This window comes from Mytilus edulis, chromosome 8, assembly GCF_963676685.1.
Source record: "Mytilus edulis chromosome 8, xbMytEdul2.2, whole genome shotgun sequence".
NCBI classification, from domain to species: Eukaryota; Metazoa; Mollusca; class Bivalvia; order Mytilida; family Mytilidae; genus Mytilus; species Mytilus edulis.
The window spans coordinates 54,500,319-54,524,468 of record NC_092351.1 but is presented as its reverse complement, the minus strand read 5'-3'; the positions used below and the strand labels follow the sequence as shown (position 1 = coordinate 54,524,468).

The 24,150-nt window shown below is 33.1% G+C and overlaps 1 protein-coding gene across 1 annotated transcript in view; it reads left to right on the top strand.

Annotated features, from left to right (window-relative positions):
• The window catches only part of LOC139485895 (gem-associated protein 5-like), a 178,831-nt gene that overhangs the window by 31,035 nt on the left and 123,646 nt on the right, over positions 1 to 24,150 (top strand). The window contains exons 12-15 of the mRNA XM_071270551.1: positions 2,246 to 2,439; positions 8,287 to 8,432; positions 10,276 to 10,444; positions 13,865 to 14,080. Coding sequence (XP_071126652.1) covers positions 2,246 to 2,439; positions 8,287 to 8,432; positions 10,276 to 10,444; positions 13,865 to 14,080 — 725 coding nt within the window. The remainder of the gene's footprint in view (positions 1 to 2,245; positions 2,440 to 8,286; positions 8,433 to 10,275; positions 10,445 to 13,864; positions 14,081 to 24,150) is intronic.

Genomic DNA, 24,150 nt, shown 5'->3' with positions numbered 1-24,150 from the left:
CTATGATATGATCTTTCTAATTTTAATGCCAAATTAGAGATTTTACCCCAATTTCACGGTCCACTGAACATAGAAAATGATAGTGCGAGTGGGGCATTCGTGTACTGAGGACACATTCTTGTTGATATAAGTTTTTAAGAGAAAGTGTGACATTATGAGCCTATGTCATTGATGTTGTGTAGGAAAACAGAGATAGATTTCACCACTGCAACAAGTGTGTTACGATATTTCTCCACTCAAGACAGTTAAATTTTAATATTTAAAGCGCGAAGGCTTGCAGAGCTTTTTAAATAATTTAAATTTAAGATTGGAGAAATATCATAATACACGAGTTATAGTGGTGGAATCTGTTTCTCTAATGATTTTTATCCTTCCTTTTTCAAAGATTTGCCAAATGTTGTGTACTTTATATGTGACGTCTTCAGGCAAGTTTGCCTTTTTTCATGACGTCACAATAGGAAATTGCAGAAGAAATCAAGAAAACTCGACGTCATAATTAAATTTTGACCAATCATTTGCCGAGAACAAATTTTTCACTAGTGAGGAGAAATATATTTCTCACACCGTTCAAGAAATGTGAAAATAGCACAAAAATTAGAGAAAAACAGATTATCAATTGTCTTTCAAACTTCAGGACTGTCGCCCTTCCATGAGGCACCCTCTTGTATGAAAAACTGAAGGTTTGTTGTTCTCTACGGCCACTCTGGCTTCCTCCACCAATAAAAACTGACCGTTGAGAAAAAGCACAATTGTACTGAAAGTGACGTTAAAAAACAATGAATCAATCTCACGTGAAAAACTATCGATGATCTATAATTCCATGTTTATATTTAACTTGAAAATTCACATTGGAAAATTTATGAAACCTAATGGAACTTTTATATTGAAGTTGCTTCACAATTAGATTCCTACAACTATGCCCAAGAATTCACATCAAAATGATGTTGAATGGAAAATCACCTTATCACACTTAGAAAACACAAGATTTTCAAATAAATTTGTCACTCCAATTATATGTTTGTTAGTTGATGAATACCTATTGTTTTGTTTTCTTGATAATTGGTGGTAATTGTTGAATGAATTAATTGAAAAAATTGCTATTGCAGATAACAATATCTTGTTTAAGAAGGAAAAAAACCCCATACTTTGCAATAACAAAACACACTTTGATTGCAACAAAAAGTTCTTAAGACCCGAAAACAATAAGATACCTGATTTTTTTGTTGACAGCTTTTGTTACATGTAGAAGACATGTCTTTAAATAACATTTGTCAGTCCTATTGGAACCAACTGTGATCTTTGTATCAACTTGTTCCTTTATTCTTAAGGGATCTTCGTATCAACTTGTTCCTTTATTCTTAAGGGATCTTCGTATCTACTTGTTCCTTTATTCTTAAGGGATCTTTGTATCAACTTGTTCCTTTATTCTTAAGGGATCTTTGTATCAACTTGTTCCTTTATTCTTAAGGAATCTTCGTATCAACTTGTTCCTTTATTCTTAAGGGATCTTTGTATCAACTTGTTCCTTTATTCTTAAGGGATCTTCATATCAACTTGTTCCTTTATTCTTAAGGGGTTAACTTTAAACAGGGGCTTCTTACGAAGAACAAAAGAAACTTCTATTATCATTTAACATTGACAGAAATGGTCTGTTGAAAAATTACATTTCCGACACAAAGAGTATTTCAATTTTCACATTGTGAATTTTCCGTTTCTCTGCATACTTGAAAGGATATTTCAATCATTTTACAAAAAATAGATCAGTCATATAATTATCGATGCTGGTCATTTATTTGTAAATTTTATTTTTACAGTTCATAAAAAGTTAAAATTATTTGAAACGCTGAGCTCAGCAATTATAGTTTGTTGAGCATGCAGGAAACATTTTAAAATGGCTAAAGGTCAACACAAGCCTAATGTTTTGGAAAAGTATGATAGAAAAAAAGTTTACTAGGAAAGTCCCAGTTGGCCAGGTTACTAATTCTTTGGTTGGGCCTGAAATGTTAACTAAAAAAGCTTGGAAAATGTTTTAAGAAATTTTTATAATGTAAATATCATCATAATCATTGTATCATTTATTTTTCAGATGTAAAATTCTGCCTTGAGCTGTTTTTTGTATTATTTGAAAAATCTTTGAATATTCAAGATAACTCTTTACGAGTTCCATTAGTTATAAAGTATCATTTTTGTGATAAAAATAACAGTTTCAAATTAATATATTTATATTTTGTTTATCTAATTTCAGGTCCATAGAAATTCTGAATCTTCCTGACCTGAAACTGAGAGGAACTGTTCATGTTCATAAGAAGTTGATCAATGCTATTGTCTGGCATCCACAGTACACAACAACCTCCAGCGCTGGTTCACCGTACAACAATCTGATAGCAACTGGTTCCAATGAATCCAGTATCAATATTGTAGATTTGAAACCAATAATTGGTATGTTTTTATTTGCCATGGAATTTTCAGTTTTTCTTTTACTTTATAGCTTGCTGTTCTGTGTGAGCCAAAGCTCTGTGTTAAAGACTGTACTTTGACCTATAATGGTTTACTTTTACAAATTGTGACTTGGATGGAGAGTTGTCTCATTGGCACTCATACCACATCTTCTTATATCTATATATGAGGCATTTTCAGCCTCTTTTTCACTTCGGTTTTATTGTGTTATTGTGTCTCATTGATTCATACATGATATATTTTCACAAAAAGCTGATCATTATGGAAGAAATTGAAGTCTGTTGATTCTCCCACCAAGGAAGTGATAGAGCCCAAAGAAATCTTTATTTAAGTAACAGGGATTTAAAACCTCTAATTATTTTGTAACGAAAGTCCTCCTAGAATGGCAAATGCAATCATGCAGACTTATAATGAAAATATGTTTATATGGCTAATGGGTTGTGAGAATCTAGAAGTTCTAAAACACCCTATGTAATTTAATAACCAGTCTCTGGACTGAGAGGGATAAGTTGATAAAAAAGGTAAATGATGCCAATTTGCTGACCCAGTGAATCATTCATAGACCAAATTTAAATTTTATGGCACTAATGGTATCCATAAACAGTTAAATAACATTTTTACATGTTGAATATATGCATATATAAATATCTGCGGTTTTAATTTTGCTTTTGTGTTTATTTTCTTTATTCTATATTTTGTCATTTGTATATCATTAAGACTTAATAATAATCATTGTAATAAATTGTTTGTAGTTATACTGCTCTTTAAGGGCGTCCTTGATTGACAATAAAAATATTGTTTAAAATTGAAATATCTGATAAAGGCAAAGTTTTGTGGTTTAGGCAGCCTTTTTTTAATGTCTGTTTTTTGTAGTCAAATATGACTCTCAGGTCATGATGATCCCTAATAGGCTTAAGAGATCTTATCATCAATACTGTGTCTGACTTCTGAGGTTGTCTTCCTAAGAAGGTGCAGGTCAAAATTGGGGTAATTAAAAATCTGTATTGATCTCCTTCTATAGATTATGATTGATTCATAAAAACTATGATGCTACGTAATTAGAAATATTGACTAAAATTTTGTAAAGAAAATAAGTCCCTGTTCTGGTTCAGTTGCTACGTATACAGTAATATATATATATTCCTGATTTTAAAAAAAAGGAAAATAAATATACATTAGATTAAATTTTTTATATATTTTTTTTAATTTCAATATTTTTATAGGTGGATTTTTAATAGTTTGCAAAAAGATTTTTCATTCAATCAAATAAGCCAATTTCAACCAAATTTAAATCATTATAATTACTTACTTTCAGAGAACATGATTTCATACCTGTCAACCTGTGACGATGAAAATGCAGGTCATGACCTGCATTGAAGAATCAAATCTCAGGTCATAACGCGTACGAACTTTTTCGAGCTGAATTTCAGTATTTATGGTACATTTTCTTATAATGTATATCAAAGATACCAAAACATTAATGCATGTTCACTTGGTTAAGTCATTTTAAATCTTATTTATTATTATTTCATTACACTTTTAAAGATTTTTATTAACTTGTGTATCACAGTCTTATGTCCTTTACTTTTGTCATCATCTAAATTTTATTTTTAAAATGAGTCTACTAGCCTTTAAACATACCATGTAGAGGTATTACATGAATGAACATTCATTTCTCAATTGGCAAGGAAATTAGACTATGATAAAATATAGTTATACAGTTAAAGGAAGTATAAATGTAAAAAATAATTTTCAACTTTTTTTAAAAAATTGTATAAAGGTATAAAAATAATGAAAAGTTATTTTTCAATATGTATTTGAATTTTATATTATTATGATTTAATCTTTTTCACCCATAAAACTTAAATATAAGGAATAATTTTGAATGGTGACAAATAAGGGGAAGTAACTCTTAGTTGAAATATCTTTGTAAAACAACAGGGCAATTTATTTACGACCTAAAGCTAAGGTAATTGGTGTTAATCAACAGTGTGTTTGACACCAAAGCTGTCAAGTGAAGCCATGCACTTAATGGGTCACTTAATTTGACAGTTTACATAGCTAGATGAACTGCATGTTCATGGAAGAATTACGAATTTGCCGGTATTTCAAAGGAATATTACTTATGTCATGAAAATCAATCTCAAGGCTAAGAAATACGGGTGAAATCGGGTCATTTTCGGAATTTCCGGGTTATTTCAATGACCCGGCGGGTGATCCGGGTAATCCCTCAGAATTGTGAAAATCTCGGGTCACACCCGCAGAATCCGGGTCAGTTGACAGGTATGTGATTTTACATTGCTGGTCATTTGGTCACTGGTTGATAGTTGTCTCATAGGCAATCATACCAATGTATCTTCCTATTTTTATGATGAATTTACTTAATTGGTTCCTACGGGGATTTCTTGTTATAAGCAGACTTCAGGTGAAAGATAAAGGCTCTTTTGAGCCACTAGTTTAGCTACTGGTATATATTATGGATTTCAATATAAACAAAGATAAATTCTGCACAATTCTTTGAAAAGTGCAAATTTAACAAAGACTACTGTGGATTCATTATTATTCGTTGGATACCAATTTTCGTGGCTTTCGTGGGTAGAGTCTAACCATGAAATTAAATGTTCAATGAATAACAAATTTTCTATAGGCTTGTATGCAGACTTCGGCAAAACCACGAAATTAAATATCCACGAACATGCAAGTTTTCTTTAATCCACGAAAATTGGTACCCACGAAAATAAATGAATCCACAGTATTATAAATAGGGGAAAATCAATGGTGGTATTACACCTACACAAAATTAATTCTGGAATAGCCCTAAGCTATTAACAGGAAGTAACTGCTGTTCATTTTTAAGTAAAAATTGAAATAGAGTTATCTCCCTTTTGTCATGATGACATTGTAACTGAAATGGAACTTAGAAAATGAATGATGAATTTAATTTTCAACTTGGACACAACGCAACTTGTGAAAGGAAAGGAAATTCAACATTTGTTTTTGCTCTTGATCTAATGTTTTTATATATAAAAAGAAGATGTGGTATGATTGCCAATGAGACAACTCTCCACAATATACCAAATAACACAGAAATTAACAACTATAGGTCACCATATGGCCTTCAACAATGAGCAGAGCCCATACCGCATAGTTAACTATAAAAGGCCCTGCAAAGACAAATGTAAAACAATTCAATTGAGAAAAAACTAACCGCCTAATTTATGTACAAAATAATGAACAAAAAACAAATATGTAACACAGCAACAAACAGCATCCACTGAATTACAGGTTCCTGACTTGGGACAGGCACATTTAGAATGTGGTGGGGTTAGAACATTTTACTTATGACATACCTGTCAACTGACCTGTATTCTGCGGGTGTGACCCGAGATTTTCACAATTCTGAGGGATCACCCGGAACACCCGCCGTGTCATTGAAATAACCCGGGAATTCCGAAAATGACCCGATTTCACCCGTATTTCTTAGCCTTGAGATTGATTTCATAAGTAATAATCCTTTGAAATACCGGCAAATTCGTAATTCTTCCATGAACAGGAAGTTCATCTAGCTATGTAAACTGTCAAATTAAGTGACCCATTAAGTGCATGGCTTCACTTGACAGCTTTGGTGTCAAACACACTGTTAATTAACACCAATTACCTTTAATAGCTTTAGGTTGTAAATAAATTGCACCATGTGGTTTACAAACTGAACTAGAGTTACTTCCCCTTATTTGTCACCATTCAAAATTATTCCTTATATTTACGTTTTATGGGTGAAAAAGATTAAATCATAAAAATATAAAATTCAAATACATATTGAAAAATAACTTTTCATTATTTTTATACCTCTATACAATTTTTTTAAAAAAGTTGAAAATTATTTTTTACATTTACACTTCCTTTAACTGTATTACTATATTTTATTATAGTCTAATTTCCTTGTTAAATGAAAAAATTGTATGGTTAAAGGCTACATAGTCAATAGTCTCAAACATTTAAGAATTGCATTAAATTCTAGTGTTTGATGATTGTAGTATTTTCTCTCAAAAAGTAAAGCACATAAGACTGAGTCACACAAATTTATAAAAATCTTTAAAAGTGCAATGAAATAATATATAATAAGATTTAAAATGACTTAACAAAGTGAACATTCATTGATGTTTTGGTATCTTTGATATACATTATAAGAAAATGTACCATAAATACTGAAATTCAGCTCGAAAAAGTTCGTACACGTTATGACCTGAGATTTGATTCTTCAATGCAGGTCATGACCTGCATTTTCATCGTCACAGGTTGACAGGTATGCTTATGAGTGCATCACCCATAACCCTCACTTAAACATTAATGAAACTAAGTAAATTTACATGTATTCTATACCACCAAACATATTAGTTTTTTTTCTTAAACTTTTTTGTTATAAGTTAGGCTGTTATTTTTCTCAATTGAATTGTTTCATATTTTTCATGTTGGGGCCTTTTATAGCAGACTGTACAGTATGGGTTTTATCTCATTGTTGAAGGCCGCAAGGTTGCCTATCATTGCTTACATCCACTTCATTTGAATGTTGGATGATAGTTGTCTCATTGCCAATCATACAAGTATATCTCCTAATTTTTATATTGTCTGCTTTGGGATGGATATTACATACATGTTGAACTTTAAAACCGCCAAAATGGGAAATCTTTTCAATTAACAATGTATGATTTTATATGCTTTTCTGTCAAGGTCATGTATTTAATTTTCTCTAATTCTTCGTCAATTTATCCCTTTCTGCACCCATTGTATAAACAAAATTTAATTAACGTGTGGTTTGTTTGATCTTAGTTCTTCATTGGTTAAAATCTGATTATGACGTCGAATTTTCTTGCTTTCCTCTGAATTTCCTATTGTGATGGCATGAAAAAAGGCGACCATGCCTGATGACGTCACATAGAAAGAACACATCTTTTTGAAGATCATTCAAAGAGAAGGAATAAGTGTTTGCCTGCATATTGTTAGAAAATCATTAGAGAAACAGATTCCACCACCAAATCTTGTGTAATACGATATTTATCCACTCTCAACAGTTAAATTTTAAATATTTAAAATGCTCGGCAAGCCTTGCCTTATAAATTTTAAAATTTATATGTCTCGAGTGGATAAATATCGATCACACTTGATGCTGTGGTAGAATCTATATCTATATTATACTGTATGAATAGAAATATTCAGGCTGGGGTTAAAACTTTCACTTAATGGGTACTTTGAGATAAACAAAAAAATATCTCCCACACAGAGATTGTGAACAAGGCAACAACATTGATGTGCTGGGTACACATTTTGGTAAATGGATGAATTTAACCTCCGTCAGAGTGAAAAGTTTGTGCATTTAACTATTTAGAATATTTATGTTCACAGTAGGAGATGAGTTCTTTAGTGGGTTCTTGTTCACAGTATATGTCTCAGATAAGATTTAAATATCTAGCTGAAAGGTCAAGGTGATTACAAGTCCTTTAAATGATATGCACCAATGTAAAAATAAGAAGATGTGGTATGATTGACAATGAGACAAATCTTCACCATAGACAAAATAATGTAGAAGTTGGCAGTTAAAGGTCATCGTAGGTATCGTCTCTTCTCTACAGTGTTTTTCGATATGTGGTTAATTTTTTTTATGTGGGATAATCATGCATGGTTTTATGCTCCAATACTACATCAATGACTATTAAAGAACAGAAAAGAGGTATAGAATAATTGCAGAACAAGAACATCATGAATAAACATTTAAGGGTTTGGAATGTATTAATCAACATAGAATAAGAGAAATTTATATTTTACTATTTTCAGAATCTGATAAAGATGGAAAAGAACTCCTGATTATAACTGAACCGTGGAAGTCCTTGAGAGGTCATTGTCACAGAATTACCGGTCTGTCATGGAGTACACACTGTGATGGATTCATAGCATCATCGTCCTATGATGGGCAGGCAATGGTTAGTACTTAATAGTCAAAGATATCGGAGTGTGGAGTTGTTGTCTACTTATGGTGGTACCAAACATCTTGACTAAAATTAATTTGGCTTGTTTAATTTTCATAAAATTTTGACGAAATATTTACTTTGACCCTTTGACAAAAATATAAAAATTTCAAAAAAAATATTGAACCACATATTTTATCGGAAAAAATTCATTAGATATATAGCAGTTTGATAAACATTAATTTTGCTCATTGAGGAGCTTTATATTTCCTTAACAATAGAACGTGATAAAAACATTCAGCTGATTTTTACAGAGTTATCTTTCTGTAGTGTAATAATCAAGAAATTGATGTGCTCCTAACCACAGGAGGAAGTTACTGAAAGAAGAAGAAGAATGAACCACCTCAAGTTTTTCTGGGAGTTTTTAATCTTAGTCTTTAATTTCGCACAGCAATATCTGTTTAGCTCTATGGTAGAATATAAAGTGATGACTGATAAGGGAGAATGGATATTGACGGGTGTTTAAATCAAGCTTAAGGGAAAAGTAGAAATATTGGCTGTTGTGGGATCTATATCAGTCATGAAGTGGATATTGCATATAAAGTCATGACTAAAGGTCAAGGGTATTGATGGGTATTTAAAATCAATCTCAAGGGAAAATATTGGCTACATATATTCATTATTATACCCCACCTACAATAGTAGAGGGGCATTATGTTTTCTGATCTGTGCATCTGTCCGTCTGTTCGTCCGTCCGTCTGTTCGTCCGTCCGTCCGTCTGTTCGTCCGTCTGTCCCGCTTCAGGTTAAAGTTTTTGGTCAAGGTAGTTTTTGATGAAGTTGAAGTCCAATCAACTTCAAACTTAGTACACATGTTCCCTATGATATGATCTTACTAATTTTAATGCCAAATTAGAGTTTTTATCCCAATGTCAGGGTCCACTGAACATAGAAAATGAAAGTGCGAGTGGGGCATTCGTGTACTGAGGACACATTCTTGTTACTTAGGAGTTGGATATTTTTTTGGATTTCGCGGATTTAAATGAACCACTTGATTGAGTATTCAACAAAATACAAATTTCTTATAAGCTTGTATGCAGAATTTGTTGAAACCAACAACTTCAAGTATTCACAAAAAGTTCCTTTTTAGTTACTGGAAGGTGGTATTTTAATAGTGCCATAGGTTTCTATTCATAGTTTGGGAAGGATAGATAACCCCTGATTTGTAATAAACATTCATATTTTTTTGCATTGGATATTTTGATGTATTTCAAATAATCTGAGTCGGTCGGTTATGGTGTTGTACAATTTGTTATTTAACTCAATGCTTTCTAAAATAGGCGGTATTTTGGGAAGGGGGGGTTCATTCATCCTTTTATCCCACATTTGTATCCACAACTGCTCTTGAACCCTTTGACAAAATTTGGAGAAACCTTCACAGAATCTTACATCAATTTCATTTTTGCATCTGAATAATTTTTAGGGTTTACAAAAAATTGTCTTTACAATTAAGTCCTTAACCCCCAATTTTAATTTAAAATAAAACCTTCTCAGATTCTTTACCATATAATGCCATAGTTCATATTTTTTGTTTTTTTTCTGAATTATTTTTTTTTGGTTTCCCTTAGTAAATCATGAACTTTGCAAGAATAGGGGTATAATTTTGTGGGCATTGGTCACAGTTCCCGTAGTTATAGCTCTACATTTCAGTTCCTTGATGAATGGGAGTATCTTATCAGTCTATTTATTTTCTGTTTTTTACATAATTCCTATTTTCTACATAAATCCTGTTATTCTATTTATTGATAATTAGCATTTTGAACATTCTTACCAAAACAAATGTTCATTATTTGTTTAAGGTTTGGAGCATTGAAACAGAGCAGATGTTAGCATGTTACCGTGGACACAAGGGGAGGTTACTCACCGTACAGTGGAGTGGTCAGGAAAAGGATGTTGTTTTTACAGGTGGAGAAGATTTTTCTTTCCATAAATGGAGATTAACAGATCACCTACCATCTGAAACAAATGGTAAGATTTTAGTAAGAGGTGAACTACTTACCCTTCTCTAGGAGTGGGGTCTATATGGGCATCATTGTGTCCATCTGTCTGTCCAGCAAATACTTGAAGAAGTGGGTTAGTAGTCTATAGTGGTTTAGACCAATGGCTACAATACTGAAGGTCCCGAGTTCGATCCTGACTCGGGGAACTGGAAATTTCAGTACCGGTACATTAGAAGGGTGATTTTCACCCTCCCCACACATCTCTGGTACCCATACTGGAGTTTTAAAACTAGAATGGGTACTTTGGGGGCCTTGGTTGGTCGAAGTGGCTCCCGGCTTCAACCAGGAGATCAATCCTCAGATATCTCTTTGGTTTTTCTGTTCCCAACGAGTTGCCCGGTGGTTCTCTCCTAGTATAATTTGGCTTCCTCCACCATAATAACAGACTTCCTAGTGTCCTAACACTACCGTGGTCTTGGTTCGGAGATTTGTCCTAAGTGGTGGGTTGTACATATGTTAGTGACACATCTCCATTAATCCTGTTAGGTAGTGTTCATGGTTACCGCTGTACCCTCGCAGCTTTTTCGAGGGGAACTCCGAATAATGGAGGTATCAACCTGAACATACATAGTAGTAACAAAAATACTTCTTTTTTGGTCAGGAGCTTTGCTGTGAATAATCATATAGGCAGATTTTACAATAAGAAGGAATTATTGTTTTTTTGTATCCATCAAAAAAGCAATTGCTGAAACTGTGAAACAGACTGTGTAATGGAGTAATGCATTATGTTATTGAATAAAATGTGTCTTTCTGAGTAAATAAAAATAAAAATTACTCTGTGCTTGTGTTTTTTGTTAGAATTAGAGGGTTTTCAATTTCAAAATATTGGACATGGAATAGACATCATGACCTACTTTACTGACATCCAGCTTATTTGGAGTGGAATTTTGAAGTATTATTTATAAGTTGAGCCTTATCACATGGACTTATATTTTAATAAAAAGTCTTCTTTTGTGTTTTAATCATAACTTTAAGGCAGATTTTTATTGGTAAAGGCTAAAAAAGGTAATTAAATAATATTGTTGCTAACGTCACGTCTTTTCCGTCCATTGTCGTATGTCACGATCGCAATTTTCTTGTTGGTTCTCAGACAGGCAATTGTAGTTATTTTTATCCCGGGTTTTATAAATAATTGAAAATAGCAATCATATTAAATTTGGATGACGTAAGGGGGTCAAAGGACTTGAGGAATCAATATCATTGGCTGTTTTATTTTTTGCGAACGTTACTACTTGAGGTTTCCGTCCAAATCAGTGTCACGTGAGCAACATATATTTAGATCTGTAACTCTCCTGTATAGGAGTTACGATATCGCCCTTTGCAGAATTAGATTCGGAGTCAGTTCCTTCACATGATGGGGTAGCAAAGAAGGTTAGTTGTATGTAATATCGTTACAAGAGGACCTTAAATGTATTCCGTCCATCAAAAAGACGTTCGCAACAAAACGTAATGTCCTGATAGTAGATGTTGCTAATGTTACTATTACGAATTGGTTTCATGTGTATTCATTTGATATAAAGTACACCTGCAAATGACATTCTGTATATTTAGAAATTCTAAACCAGACTGTACAATTTTATTACTTCAGGCATATATTAAACATCACTGTGTGCATACATTTGAACTTTTAAAGATGTTGTTGCTCATGTTACATGTCCAAATGTCGCTAACGTTACTTATTTTTGTCTCCGTCACGTTAGCAACATGAAAGTAGGAGACAGAACACAATACTGTAAAATCTGCCTTTATCCTTTAATCTGAGAGGACTCTTTGGAGCTGTCAGACCACCACTTCCTGTTTTCAGATACTTTGACTTATGAGTGGGGAAACAGTATGATACCCAACTGCAGGTGACGTCCCCAGTCTTTTGTAAACAGGACTGACAGTTACTGGGAACATTGAAGTCTGTTTTGAAGACTGTTAAGGACAATGCTGTGTTAATCAGTGCCAGAATTAGTCCTTAAAATTTCCCAAAAGTATACCTTGTGTTCACAGTCACTTAGTTAGTCAAGATAGATGTTGCAAAAATTTATAAATATCTGTCTTAAAATTATGAACAGTAAAAAAATAACTGACACTAATGGTCTGTCAGTCATTTATTTGATTCAAAGTGTTTTTAAAAAATGTAGAAGAAACATTGCCAGTTCACATTTAGAAATTCTATGTTTTAAGGAGGTAGACCTAGGTTAAGGGAAATAACTCTTAAAATCATCAGTACGTTTGTGTCTGCCATTTTCATAAATATGTTCTAAGCTTCTTGGATACATAGATTATTTCCAATCTGTTTCAGGAAAATGCTTAAAATTCATTGACAAAACTTGACTTTAACAAACGCATAACTGATTTAAAGAGTTATCTCCCTGAACCAAGGTCTACCCCCTTAACTGACAGTTTCAATATTATGTCCATAGTTCATATGAATAAAAGTAGATTTGGGGTATACATCAATTATATTAGACAGTAACTTCACAGCAGAAATGACCAAAGGATATTTAGAGAGCAACGTACAACGTCTTCAACAATAGACAGATGCCTTTAAAATTTGTCCACTTGTAAATTATCTCAAGTTTGTAAAAGCTTTAAATTTATTCAACAGAAACAATTAAAGACCAGTGCAGTCAACATCCAATGGTCAAAAACATCAAGATGTGACAAATTTTAGCGTTAGCATCAGCCAACTAACTCATTATTTCAGAATGCATATTTGATGTATTGTACAAAACCACAGATTTACACCCTTGATCACCCTTTAGTAAAGAGAAACCTGGTTCAGTGTACACCTAAGTTCCCTTTTATAGATGATATTAAGATGCTTGAACTACTTTGCTGCTATTGTCATAGCAAAAGAGGCCCTTAATGATCTTGGATATCAGTAAATTTGAATTCCCTTCATTTGATATGTGCTATGGTTTAGTAAACTTAAAGGGCTTATTTTCTTATTTTTCATTACAGATGTTTAGTAGTAATTCTGTGTCATGCATTGGTACACCCAAATACACTCCCAACAGTTATATTTTTAGTATTTTAAAAGCTCAGCAAGCCAGGTGCCTAAATATAAAACTTTCTACTATCTGGAGTGGAAGGATATTGTTTCACACTTGATGCAGTGGTAGAATTTTCATGTATCATAATGACCTAGAGGTGAGGGGCAGAAGGAGGGGGTATCATCCCAAATTCCAAAAACAAATAAATCATTCTTTCCCATATCCCGAAAAATTAGTCATTAAATTCCCGATTCTGATAGGTGTTTATCATGAAAATAAATTCCCTCCAAAAATAGCCCAATCAAGACATTTCGAAAATGTCTTTTTGTACCTCAGAGAGGTGCCTTAAATTTACCATTACCAATGCTATTCATATCAATCCCATATTATGTTTTATTTTTCAGTTGTAAGGAAGAAGAGAGTAAAGACACGAGGAGGAAAAAACAAAAAAGCAACAGATGGAGCCACTGAGCAGGAAGATGAAGAAAATGTTGTCGTGGTCAAAGAAAATGGGTTGGATCTGAATGCAGATGAGAAAGAGTCGATGGAAGCTCTGATAAAAAGCAAGAAACAAGCATTGCAAATACAGGAAGTAGATGAAAAGGGAGATCATTCTCATGGTAAGTTGAACTTAGTAATTAAATACTCTTATCTACAATTTTATAATACCTCTACACAGGAAAGGAGGGTTTGGGTCTCTGTATATATGAAGGATTACACAGACGTGCCCCTAATAGTTGCCAACCCCTGATCATATCAGGCCAAAATGCGTGTTAAAAGGTGTCATGCTTTTTTGCTCTGAAAATCATCCAATTAAATTTAAGCACACTTACTGCAAACTTGAATTTTTATTATCATACCTAGATGAAATTGAGAATGGAAATGCATATTCATGACAAATAAAGCCTTGGTTACATTTTAATGACCACAGTTGATTAGGAAAATTATGCTTTGCAAGTTATTTGGGCCTGGCAGAAAGGGTGAAATGGGTTTGACTGATTGTGAACAACAAGCTTAAGTTAAAAGTAATTTTGAGTTTTGAATGTCTTATATTATTCTTTATCGCAATTAAGGTGGTATGGGAGTCTAAAATAAAAATGATAGAATTTGTTCATACTTTGCCAAAACGTTGTATCTATTGATACATGTTGAAAAATATAATAAAAATGATAGGTCACCGCACATTTTCTCAAGCTACAGGACGGGACAAAATGACACATTTTGTATGGATTATACAGGAAAAATCACCATTTTGTGATTAGAAACTAAACAAAATGATAGAACTGTTAAATACCTCAGGAAAAGATAGCGTTCAGACACTGCTTTGAGAATATCAAAAGAAAAGATAGGGTCACCGTACGTTTTTTCCGGCTAAAATACAAAGAAGAAAATTCCATACAGAATCCTTCAGAAAATGCACTTTTTTAGAGTTACCTCCCTTAAAAATGCCAATTTAAAAAAAAATTAAAAACAACCAAAAATAATTAACATTTACAAAAATATCAATATTTAGAAGTTATATTCTTATAAATTGGTACTTTTAAATGAAAATGTATATTAAACATCTGCATTCCTGCATCAAATTTTGCTAACTTGATGGAAAATCTGGACCTTTGATTCTCTGTTTTTTACAATCCAAGATGGAGGAAGACACCCATACCACCTTAAACGCTGATTCCAAAACAATTTGATAATGACAAATGTACCTCTTCCTCTTTAAATGATGGGCATCTGTGGATTAGGGGTCTAAGGAGTTTATTTGTTGTATCACTAACCAGTCAACACTAAGGTTATGAGTTTGAACCACGCTTGTAGCAGGTGTTTATTTACTCCAAACTTAACTGATTAGGACTGACAGTTTTTCTACCAAAGGTTATGATTCTCTGGTTTATATTGGTTGAGAGTTGATACCAGTGGCGGATCCAGCCATTCTAAAAAGTGGGGGTTCCCAACCCACAGTAAAGGGGGGGGTTCCAACTATATGCTCCCATTCAAATGCATTGATCGGCCCAAAAAAAGGGGGGGTTCCAACCCCCCCCCCTGGATCCGCCACTGGATACTCTGTTTAATATTACAACTGCCATATCATATACACTTTATCATATAATTATAATAGATGTTTTGTAGTTATACACATCTTGGGGTTTAAAACACAAAGTTGACACGTGAATACTTTGCATAATTTAGTGCTAAAATTAGTACACAAAAGAAAAAAGAAAAAATTCTTTTTTAAGAAATGTGTCTTTTACCATTCAGAAATTGTTTGATAATTTTTGAAAGATGAGGATCAATCCTTTGTTAAATTCTTTTGTTTGGATATTTTTTGTTAATGTGTTGGTGTCACATCTATGTGCACTGTAAATTTTCGGAAATGTTTGCAATGTTTTTATTGGAGAGTAAAAATGTCAGTATTTTTCTTGTAGATTATAAACCTGAATGATTGACTGGGGTATATAAATATGGTTAGAATTCTCCTGTCTGGCAGTAAACCTTTTGATTAAGAAAGGCCTCCTTTTGGTTTTGTGGATTGTATAGATACACATCCACTTCCTGTTGGAATAGGAATGTTCAATCTGATGTTGCATGTAGAGTGCCATGCTCTGTGCATGCTAATAAACCCTCGCAATAACTAGTTGGGGGATTCGTAGGTGGCCTGTGTATGGATAATATTTCTGCCCTTTTTCCAAACATTCTTTCATTTTTCAGTGGCTTTGAATATTCTTCATCTTTATCCTGTGTTGAACCCCTACCTATAGTATTATTATTGTTAATTTACTCTCGCCCTGAATTTGTGTACACAAGTATTTGCTACTGGTGCATAAAACAAACAACAATCAATCAATCAATCAATCAATCAATCAATCAATCAAAAATGAACATACTTAAATGACATTACAGGGCTGATGTTACAATCTCCCAGGTGCAGAGAGATAAATAGAGGTTAAAATAGACAAGTTTCCAATTTCAATTTTATGAATGAACTGTCACTGTACATGTTGACCTTGTGTCATAGGACATTGTAACATGAAGATATTTGCTTTATGACGCCAAATATTTCATGGAAAAAGCACCAATTGGAAGATCATGAATAACTTCAACACCATATCCATTTTATATAAACAGGTTAAAAACCACATCATTAACATTAATCCCTATGGACCTCGCTTGACATATTCCACAATTATTTGGCCTATTACAATATAAGTGCTAGATCCATTTTAGATGATAATGATGTATTTGACAGATGTCAACTTTTTTATGAAATTATCAGAATTGCATAACTTTAATTACCCATGTAATTACAATAAATTTGAAGTGTGGATATATTGATTCAGATATGGACAGAATCTGTCTCTGATGAAAAGGAAGATTTTCTCTCACAATTGACAAACCTAATTTACTTGAGGATGATTTTATTTGAAATTTGAGCATATTTAACTTCACCCAAGAGAAGTATGTAGAGCTAGTTGATTAATTTTGTAATTTGGATGATACTAAAATGTTCAAGAGATATTGGATCGGAACTAGAATTTTTTTCCCAAAATTAAAGAAAACTTCATTTTTCGTTTTTTAAAGGCCCTACGGGTGCCACATGTGGATCAGGATTTGCTTACCCTTCCAGAGCACCTGAGATCACCCCTACTTTTTGGTGGGGTTCGTGTTGCTTATTCTTTAGTTTTCTATGTTGTGTCATGTGTTCTATTGTTTGTCATTTTGTCTTCTTTCATTTTTAGCCATGGCTTGTCAGTTTATTTTCGATTTATGAGTTTGATTGTTCCTCTGGTATCTTTCGTCCCTCTTTTATGGGCATTATGTTTTCTGGTCTGTGCGTCTGTTTGTCCATCCATCTGTACGGCTTAAGATTTAAGTTTTTGGTCAAGGTAGTTTTGGTTGAAGTTTAAGTCCAATCAACTTGAAACTTAGTACACATGTTCCCTATGATATGATCATTATAATTTTTATGCCAAATTAGAGATTTACCCCCATTTCCACGGTCCATTGAGCATAGAAAATGATTGTGCGGATGGGACATCCGTGTATTATGGACACATTCTTGTTTCAAAGAGAAGGAATAAGGTACCAAGAGGACAAATGATCACAAATATTAAGAATACTATGTCCAACACAATACAGCAAGCTCTAATTCTACGTATCAACATGTGATTTCCTTTATGATCACACTTCAACTTAGGCCAAATTAAAATATATGTGTGGTTCCAGTTACATCCATTTAAATAATAAGGTCCGTAGGGCGGCATTTTTTTTTTTATTACTTTTTATTTTGTAATGTCAAAATCCGGAAAAAAATCCTGTTTTAACCGAAATTGTTTCCGGGATAATATACGCCTAAACCGGAAGTTCGCCATTTTACATGAGTTTGGTTGTTAAATAAACAGTCGTTTCTTTTTTTAGCTTGAGCTTTTCCCATCACTTGGCGTCCGTCGTCCGTCGTCCGTCGTCTGTCGTCCGTCGTCTGGCGTCGTTAACTTTTACAAAAATCTTCTCCTCTGAAACTACTGGGCCAAATTACACCAAACTTGGCCAAAATCATCATTGGGGTATCTAGTTTAAAAAATGTGTCCAGTGACCCGGCCATCCATCCAAGATGGCCGCCATGGCTAAAAATAGAACATAGGGGTAAAATGCAGTTTTTGGCTTATAACTCAAAAACCAAAGCATTTAGAGCAAATCTGACATGGGGTAAACTTGTGTAACAGGTCAAGATCTATCTGCCCTGAAATTTTCAGATGAATCGGATAACCCGTTGTTGGGTTGCTGCCCCTGAATTAGTAATTTTAAGGAAATTTTGCTGTTTTTGGTTATTATCTTGAATATTATTATAGATAGAGATAAACAGTAAACAGCAATAATGTTCAGCAAAGTAAGATTTACAAATAAGTCAACATGACCGAAATGATCAGTTGACCCCTTTAGGAGTTATTGCCCTTTATAGTCAATTTTTAACCATTTTTCGTAAATCTTAATAATCTTTTACAAAAATCTTCTCCTCTGAAACTACTGGGCCAAATTTATCCAAACTTGGCCACAATTATCTTTGGGGTATCTAGTTTAAAAAATGTGTCCGGTGACCCGGCCAACCAACCAAGATGGCCGCCACGGCTAAAAATAGAACATAGGGGTAAAATGCAGTTTTTGGCTTATAACTTAAAAACCAAAGCATTTAGAGCAAATCTGACAGGTGCTAAATTGTTTATCAGGTCAAGATCTATCTACCCTGAAATTTTCAGATGAATCTGACAACCTGTTGTTGGGTTGCTGCCCCTGAATTGGTAATTTTAAGGAAATTTTGCTGTTTTTGGTTATTATCTTGTATATTATTATAGATAGAGATAAACTGTAAACAGCCATTATGTTCAGCAAAGTAAGATTTACAAATAAGTCAACATGACCGAAATGGTCAGTTGACCCCTTTAGGAGTTATTGCCCTTTATAGTCAATTTTTAACCATTTTTCGTAAATCTTAGTAATCTTTTACAAAAATCTTCTCCTCTGAAACTACTGGGCCAAATTAATCCAAACTTATTCACAATCATCTTTGGGGTATCTAGTTTAAAAAATGTGTCTGATGACCCACCCATCCAACCAAGATGGCCGCCATGGCTAAAAATAGAACATAGGGGTAAAATGCAGTTTTTGGCTTATAACTCAAAAACCAAAGCGTTTAGAGCAAATCTGACAGGTGCTAAATTGTTTATCAGGTCAAGATCTATCTGCCCTGAAATTTTCAGATAAATCGGACAACCAGTTGTTGGGTTCCTGCCCCTGAATTGGTCATTTTAAGGAAATTTTACTGTTTTTGGTTATTATCTTGAAAATTATTATAGATAAAAATAAACTGTAAACAGCAATAATGTTCAGCAAAGTAAGATTTACAAATAAGTCAACATGACCGAAATGATCAGTTGACCCCTTTAGGAGTTATTGCCCTTTATAGTCAATTTTTAACCATTTTTCGTAAATCTTAATAATCTTTTACAAAAATCTTCTCCTCTGAAACTACTGGGCCAAATTTATCCAAACTTGGCCACAATTATCTTTGGGGTATCTAGTTTAAAAAATGTGTCCGGTGACCCGGCCAACCAACCAAGATGGCCGCCACGGCTAAAAATAGAACATAGGGGTAAAATGCAGTTTTTGGCTTATAACTTAAAAACCAAAGCATTTAGAGCAAATCTGACAGGTGCTAAATTGTTTATCAGGTCAAGATCTATCTACCCTGAAATTTTCAGATGAATCTGACAACCTGTTGTTGGGTTGCTGCCCCTGAATTGGTAATTTTAAGGAAATTTTGCTGTTTTTGGTTATTATCTTGTATATTATTATAGATAGAGATAAACTGTAAACAGCCATTATGTTCAGCAAAGTAAGATTTACAAATAAGTCAACATGACCGAAATGGTCAGTTGACCCCTTTAGGAGTTATTGCCCTTTATAGTCAATTTTTAACCATTTTTCGTAAATCTTAGTAATCTTTTACAAAAATCTTCTCCTCTGAAACTACTGGGCCAAATTAATCCAAACTTATTCACAATCATCTTTGGGGTATCTAGTTTAAAAAATGTGTCTGATGACCCACCCATCCAACCAAGATGGCCGCCATGGCTAAAAATAGAACATAGGGGTAAAATGCAGTTTTTGGCTTATAACTCAAAAACCAAAGCGTTTAGAGCAAATCTGACAGGTGCTAAATTGTTTATCAGGTCAAGATCTATCTGCCCTGAAATTTTCAGATAAATCGGACAACCAGTTGTTGGGTTCCTGCCCCTGAATTGGTCATTTTAAGGAAATTTTACTGTTTTTGGTTATTATCTTGAAAATTATTATAGATAAAAATAAACTGTAAACAGCAATAATGTTCAGCAAAGTAAGATTTACAAATAAGTCAACATGACCGAAATGATCAGTTGACCCCTTTAGGAGTTATTGCCCTTTATAGTCAATTTTTAACCATTTTTCGTAAATCTTAATAATCTTTTACAAAAATCTTCTCCTCTGAAACTACTGGGCCAAATTTATCCAAACTTGGCCACAATTATCTTTGGGGTATCTAGTTTAAAAAATGTGTCCGGTGACCCGGCCAACCAACCAAGATGGCCGCCACGGCTAAAAATAGAACATAGGGGTAAAATGCAGTTTTTGGCTTATAACTTAAAAACCAAAGCATTTAGAGCAAATCTGACAGGTGCTAAATTGTTTATCAGGTCAAGATCTATCTACCCTGAAATTTTCAGATGAATCTGACAACCTGTTGTTGGGTTGCTGCCCCTGAATTGGTAATTTTAAGGAAATTTTGCTGTTTTTGGTTATTATCTTGTATATTATTATAGATAGAGATAAACTGTAAACAGCCATTATGTTCAGCAAAGTAAGATTTACAAATAAGTCAACATGACCGAAATGGTCAGTTGACCCCTTTAGGAGTTATTGCCCTTTATAGTCAATTTTTAACCATTTTTCGTAAATCTTAGTAATCTTTTACAAAAATCTTCTCCTCTGAAACTACTGGGCCAAATTAATCCAAACTTATTCACAATCATCTTTGGGGTATCTAGTTTAAAAAATGTGTCTGATGACCCACCCATCCAACCAAGATGGCCGCCATGGCTAAAAATAGAACATAGGGGTAAAATGCAGTTTTTGGCTTATAACTCAAAAACCAAAGCGTTTAGAGCAAATCTGACAGGTGCTAAATTGTTTATCAGGTCAAGATCTATCTGCCCTGAAATTTTCAGATAAATCGGACAACCAGTTGTTGGGTTCCTGCCCCTGAATTGGTCATTTTAAGGAAATTTTACTGTTTTTGGTTATTATCTTGAAAATTATTATAGATAAAAATAAACTGTAAACAGCAATAATGTTCAGCAAAGTAAGATTTACAAATAAGTCAACATGACCGAAATGGTCAGTTGACCCATATAGGAGTTATTGCCCTTTATAGTCAATTTTTAACCATTTTTCGTAAATCTTAGTAATCTTTTACAAAAATCTTCTCCTCTGAAACTACTGGGCCAAATTAATCCAAACTTATCCACAATCATCTTTGGGGTATCTAGTTTAAAAAATGTGTCCGATGACCCGGCCATCCAACCAAGATGGCCGCCATGGCTAAAAATAGAACATAGGGGTAAAATGCAGCTTTTGGCTTATAACTCAAAAACCAAAGCGTTTAGAGCAAATCTGACATGGGGGTTAATTTGTTTATCAGGTCAAGATCTATCTGCCCCGAAATTTTCAGATGAATCTGACAACCCGTTGTTGGGTTGCTGCCCCTAAATTGGTAATTTTAAGGAAATTTTGCTGTTTTTGGTTATTGTCTTGAATATTATTATAGATAGAGATAAACTGTAAACAGCAATAATGTTCAGCAAAGTAAGATTTACAAATAAGTCAACATGACCGAAATGGTCAATTGACCCGCTAAGGAGTTATTGTCCTTTATAGTCAATTTTCAACAATTTTTATAAAATTTGTAAATTTTTACTAACATTTTCCACTGAAACTACTGGGCCAAGTTCATTATAGATAGAGATAATTGTAAGCAGCAAGGATGTTCAGTAAAGTAAGATGTACAAACACATCACCATCACCAAAATACAATTTTGTCATGAATCCATCTGCTTCCTTTGTTTAATAGTCACATAGACCAAGGTGAGCGACACAGGCTCTTTAGAGCCTCTAGTTGTTCATTTTGTTCATTCTGTTATGAATTTGTTGCATTTTACATATAACAGATACTTCTGATGAAAATTCAGATGACAGCAATCTTGGAATTTAATATTTAAATTCACAATCCTCAAAATTTGATCATTTGAAAATTTATTTTTCAGAAATGGAAAAAAAAGTTCTAGGGTCGGGGGTATCAACTCGGGAGGGTCAGGTAACTGGTACCACACATATATTTTTATTTGGCCTTATAAACGTATATTTCCAGGCATGTAGATTACCATAGCTGTATTTGGCAAAACCTTTCAAAAATTTGAATCCTCAATGCTCTTTGTTTGGCCTTTTTAACTTTTTGATTCGATCGTCACTGATGAGTTTTTTTTGTAGATGAAAAGCTCGTCTGCCATACAAAATATTAATCCTTATATCTAATATGAGTTCATTAATATAGGACTATTTTTTAAGTTCAACCAATTTTTGCTCTATACAGACAACCTTTTCAACCAATTTTCTAGCAAGTAGTTTAGGTGTAAATTTTGTTTGGTAGGCAATTTAGAAAAAGAACAAATTCACACTTTTTATATGGTAGAAGTTGAAATAAACACATATTTGAGGTGGCAAGAGTAGCGATGTTGAGGTACAGACCACTGTTTAGTATTTCCTAAAGTTAATACTGACCTTGAGGCTAGTTTGACCTTTGTCTATTATAGTATTAACCATTTATCTAAATTATAAAAAAGTGAGTTTTATTGGCCATAAAGATCATATCATCAACCAACAGTATTTGTGTTATCCTTTGTGAGAAATCATACAAGGATACTGAATTACAATCTTATCTGAAAGACATTTCAAGGTTGTTTTTTCTAACTATAAAAATAATCTGATATTTTATTTGGCTAGAATTGAAATGAATTGGTTGTATTTATATCAATTTATTCAATCTTGTCAATGAAAATGTTGTGCTTAATAATTTTTGACAAGTAACAGATACATGGTACAAAACACATCACAATAAAACTACAGATTGATGGGTATTGAGCTCATCACACTCAGGGATGAACTTGTGTGCTCTGGAAGGGTGTCCTCCATAACTTAAAATCACAAAAAGTTCCTATAAAATTTGACATCCTAATTTTTCAGAAAGCTTGGCAATTCTTGTGTTTTTAATGTGAAAATTGAAATGTCTTAAGATCTCTTAAGTATAGAAATGTTGTATCACACTAGATGCTGTGTCAAACAGTTTGATTAGATATGGGAAGTTTGCTATGGAAATGAAATAACAGAGTTATGTAATTGGTTGTATTACCAATATATCATATTCCATTAAATAGTCGATTATGGACTTTCTGGTGCCAACATAGATTTCTTAAGTGGGACAAAACCATTAATATAAACAAAACTTTGCAGAGAAATAATGAAAAGAGATTTTTAATTCTGGTAAATCAGTCATGAATTTATGGTACAACTAGTTTAAATATACCATTGAATTGTTTAAGGTAGATCATATGTCTATACTTTTTGAGACAGAATTTTCTTATAATCTGCCAAAATGAAGATTTTAATATGCTTTTTTCAAAAATATAATAAAAAGTATGGGTCACCGTGCTATTTTTCAAGCTATGAGTCGTTGAAAATTGCCTAAATTTGGTTAGATTGTACATGAAAAAACACATTTGTGTGTATAAAATGAATTCTATGAGATAGAATTTTGAAATAAATTGTGAAAAGAGAGGTTTTATTACATGCTTTGAGAAAATAAATAGAAAAAAGGGGGTCACCGAACTTGTTTTCTTGCTACAAGTAAAAATAAAAAAATTTCCTATTAGTCCAGTATAATTTTTTTACTTTAAGAGTTATCTTCCCTTAAATGGCTCATTTGAAAAAATGATTCTAAAAACAAAAGAAAATGATATTTGTTCAAATATTTTGGTTAATACAATAAATCACCAAGTTTTCCTTATATAAACAAACAGTTTAATCATAAAATTGTAAATCTGTCTCAAAA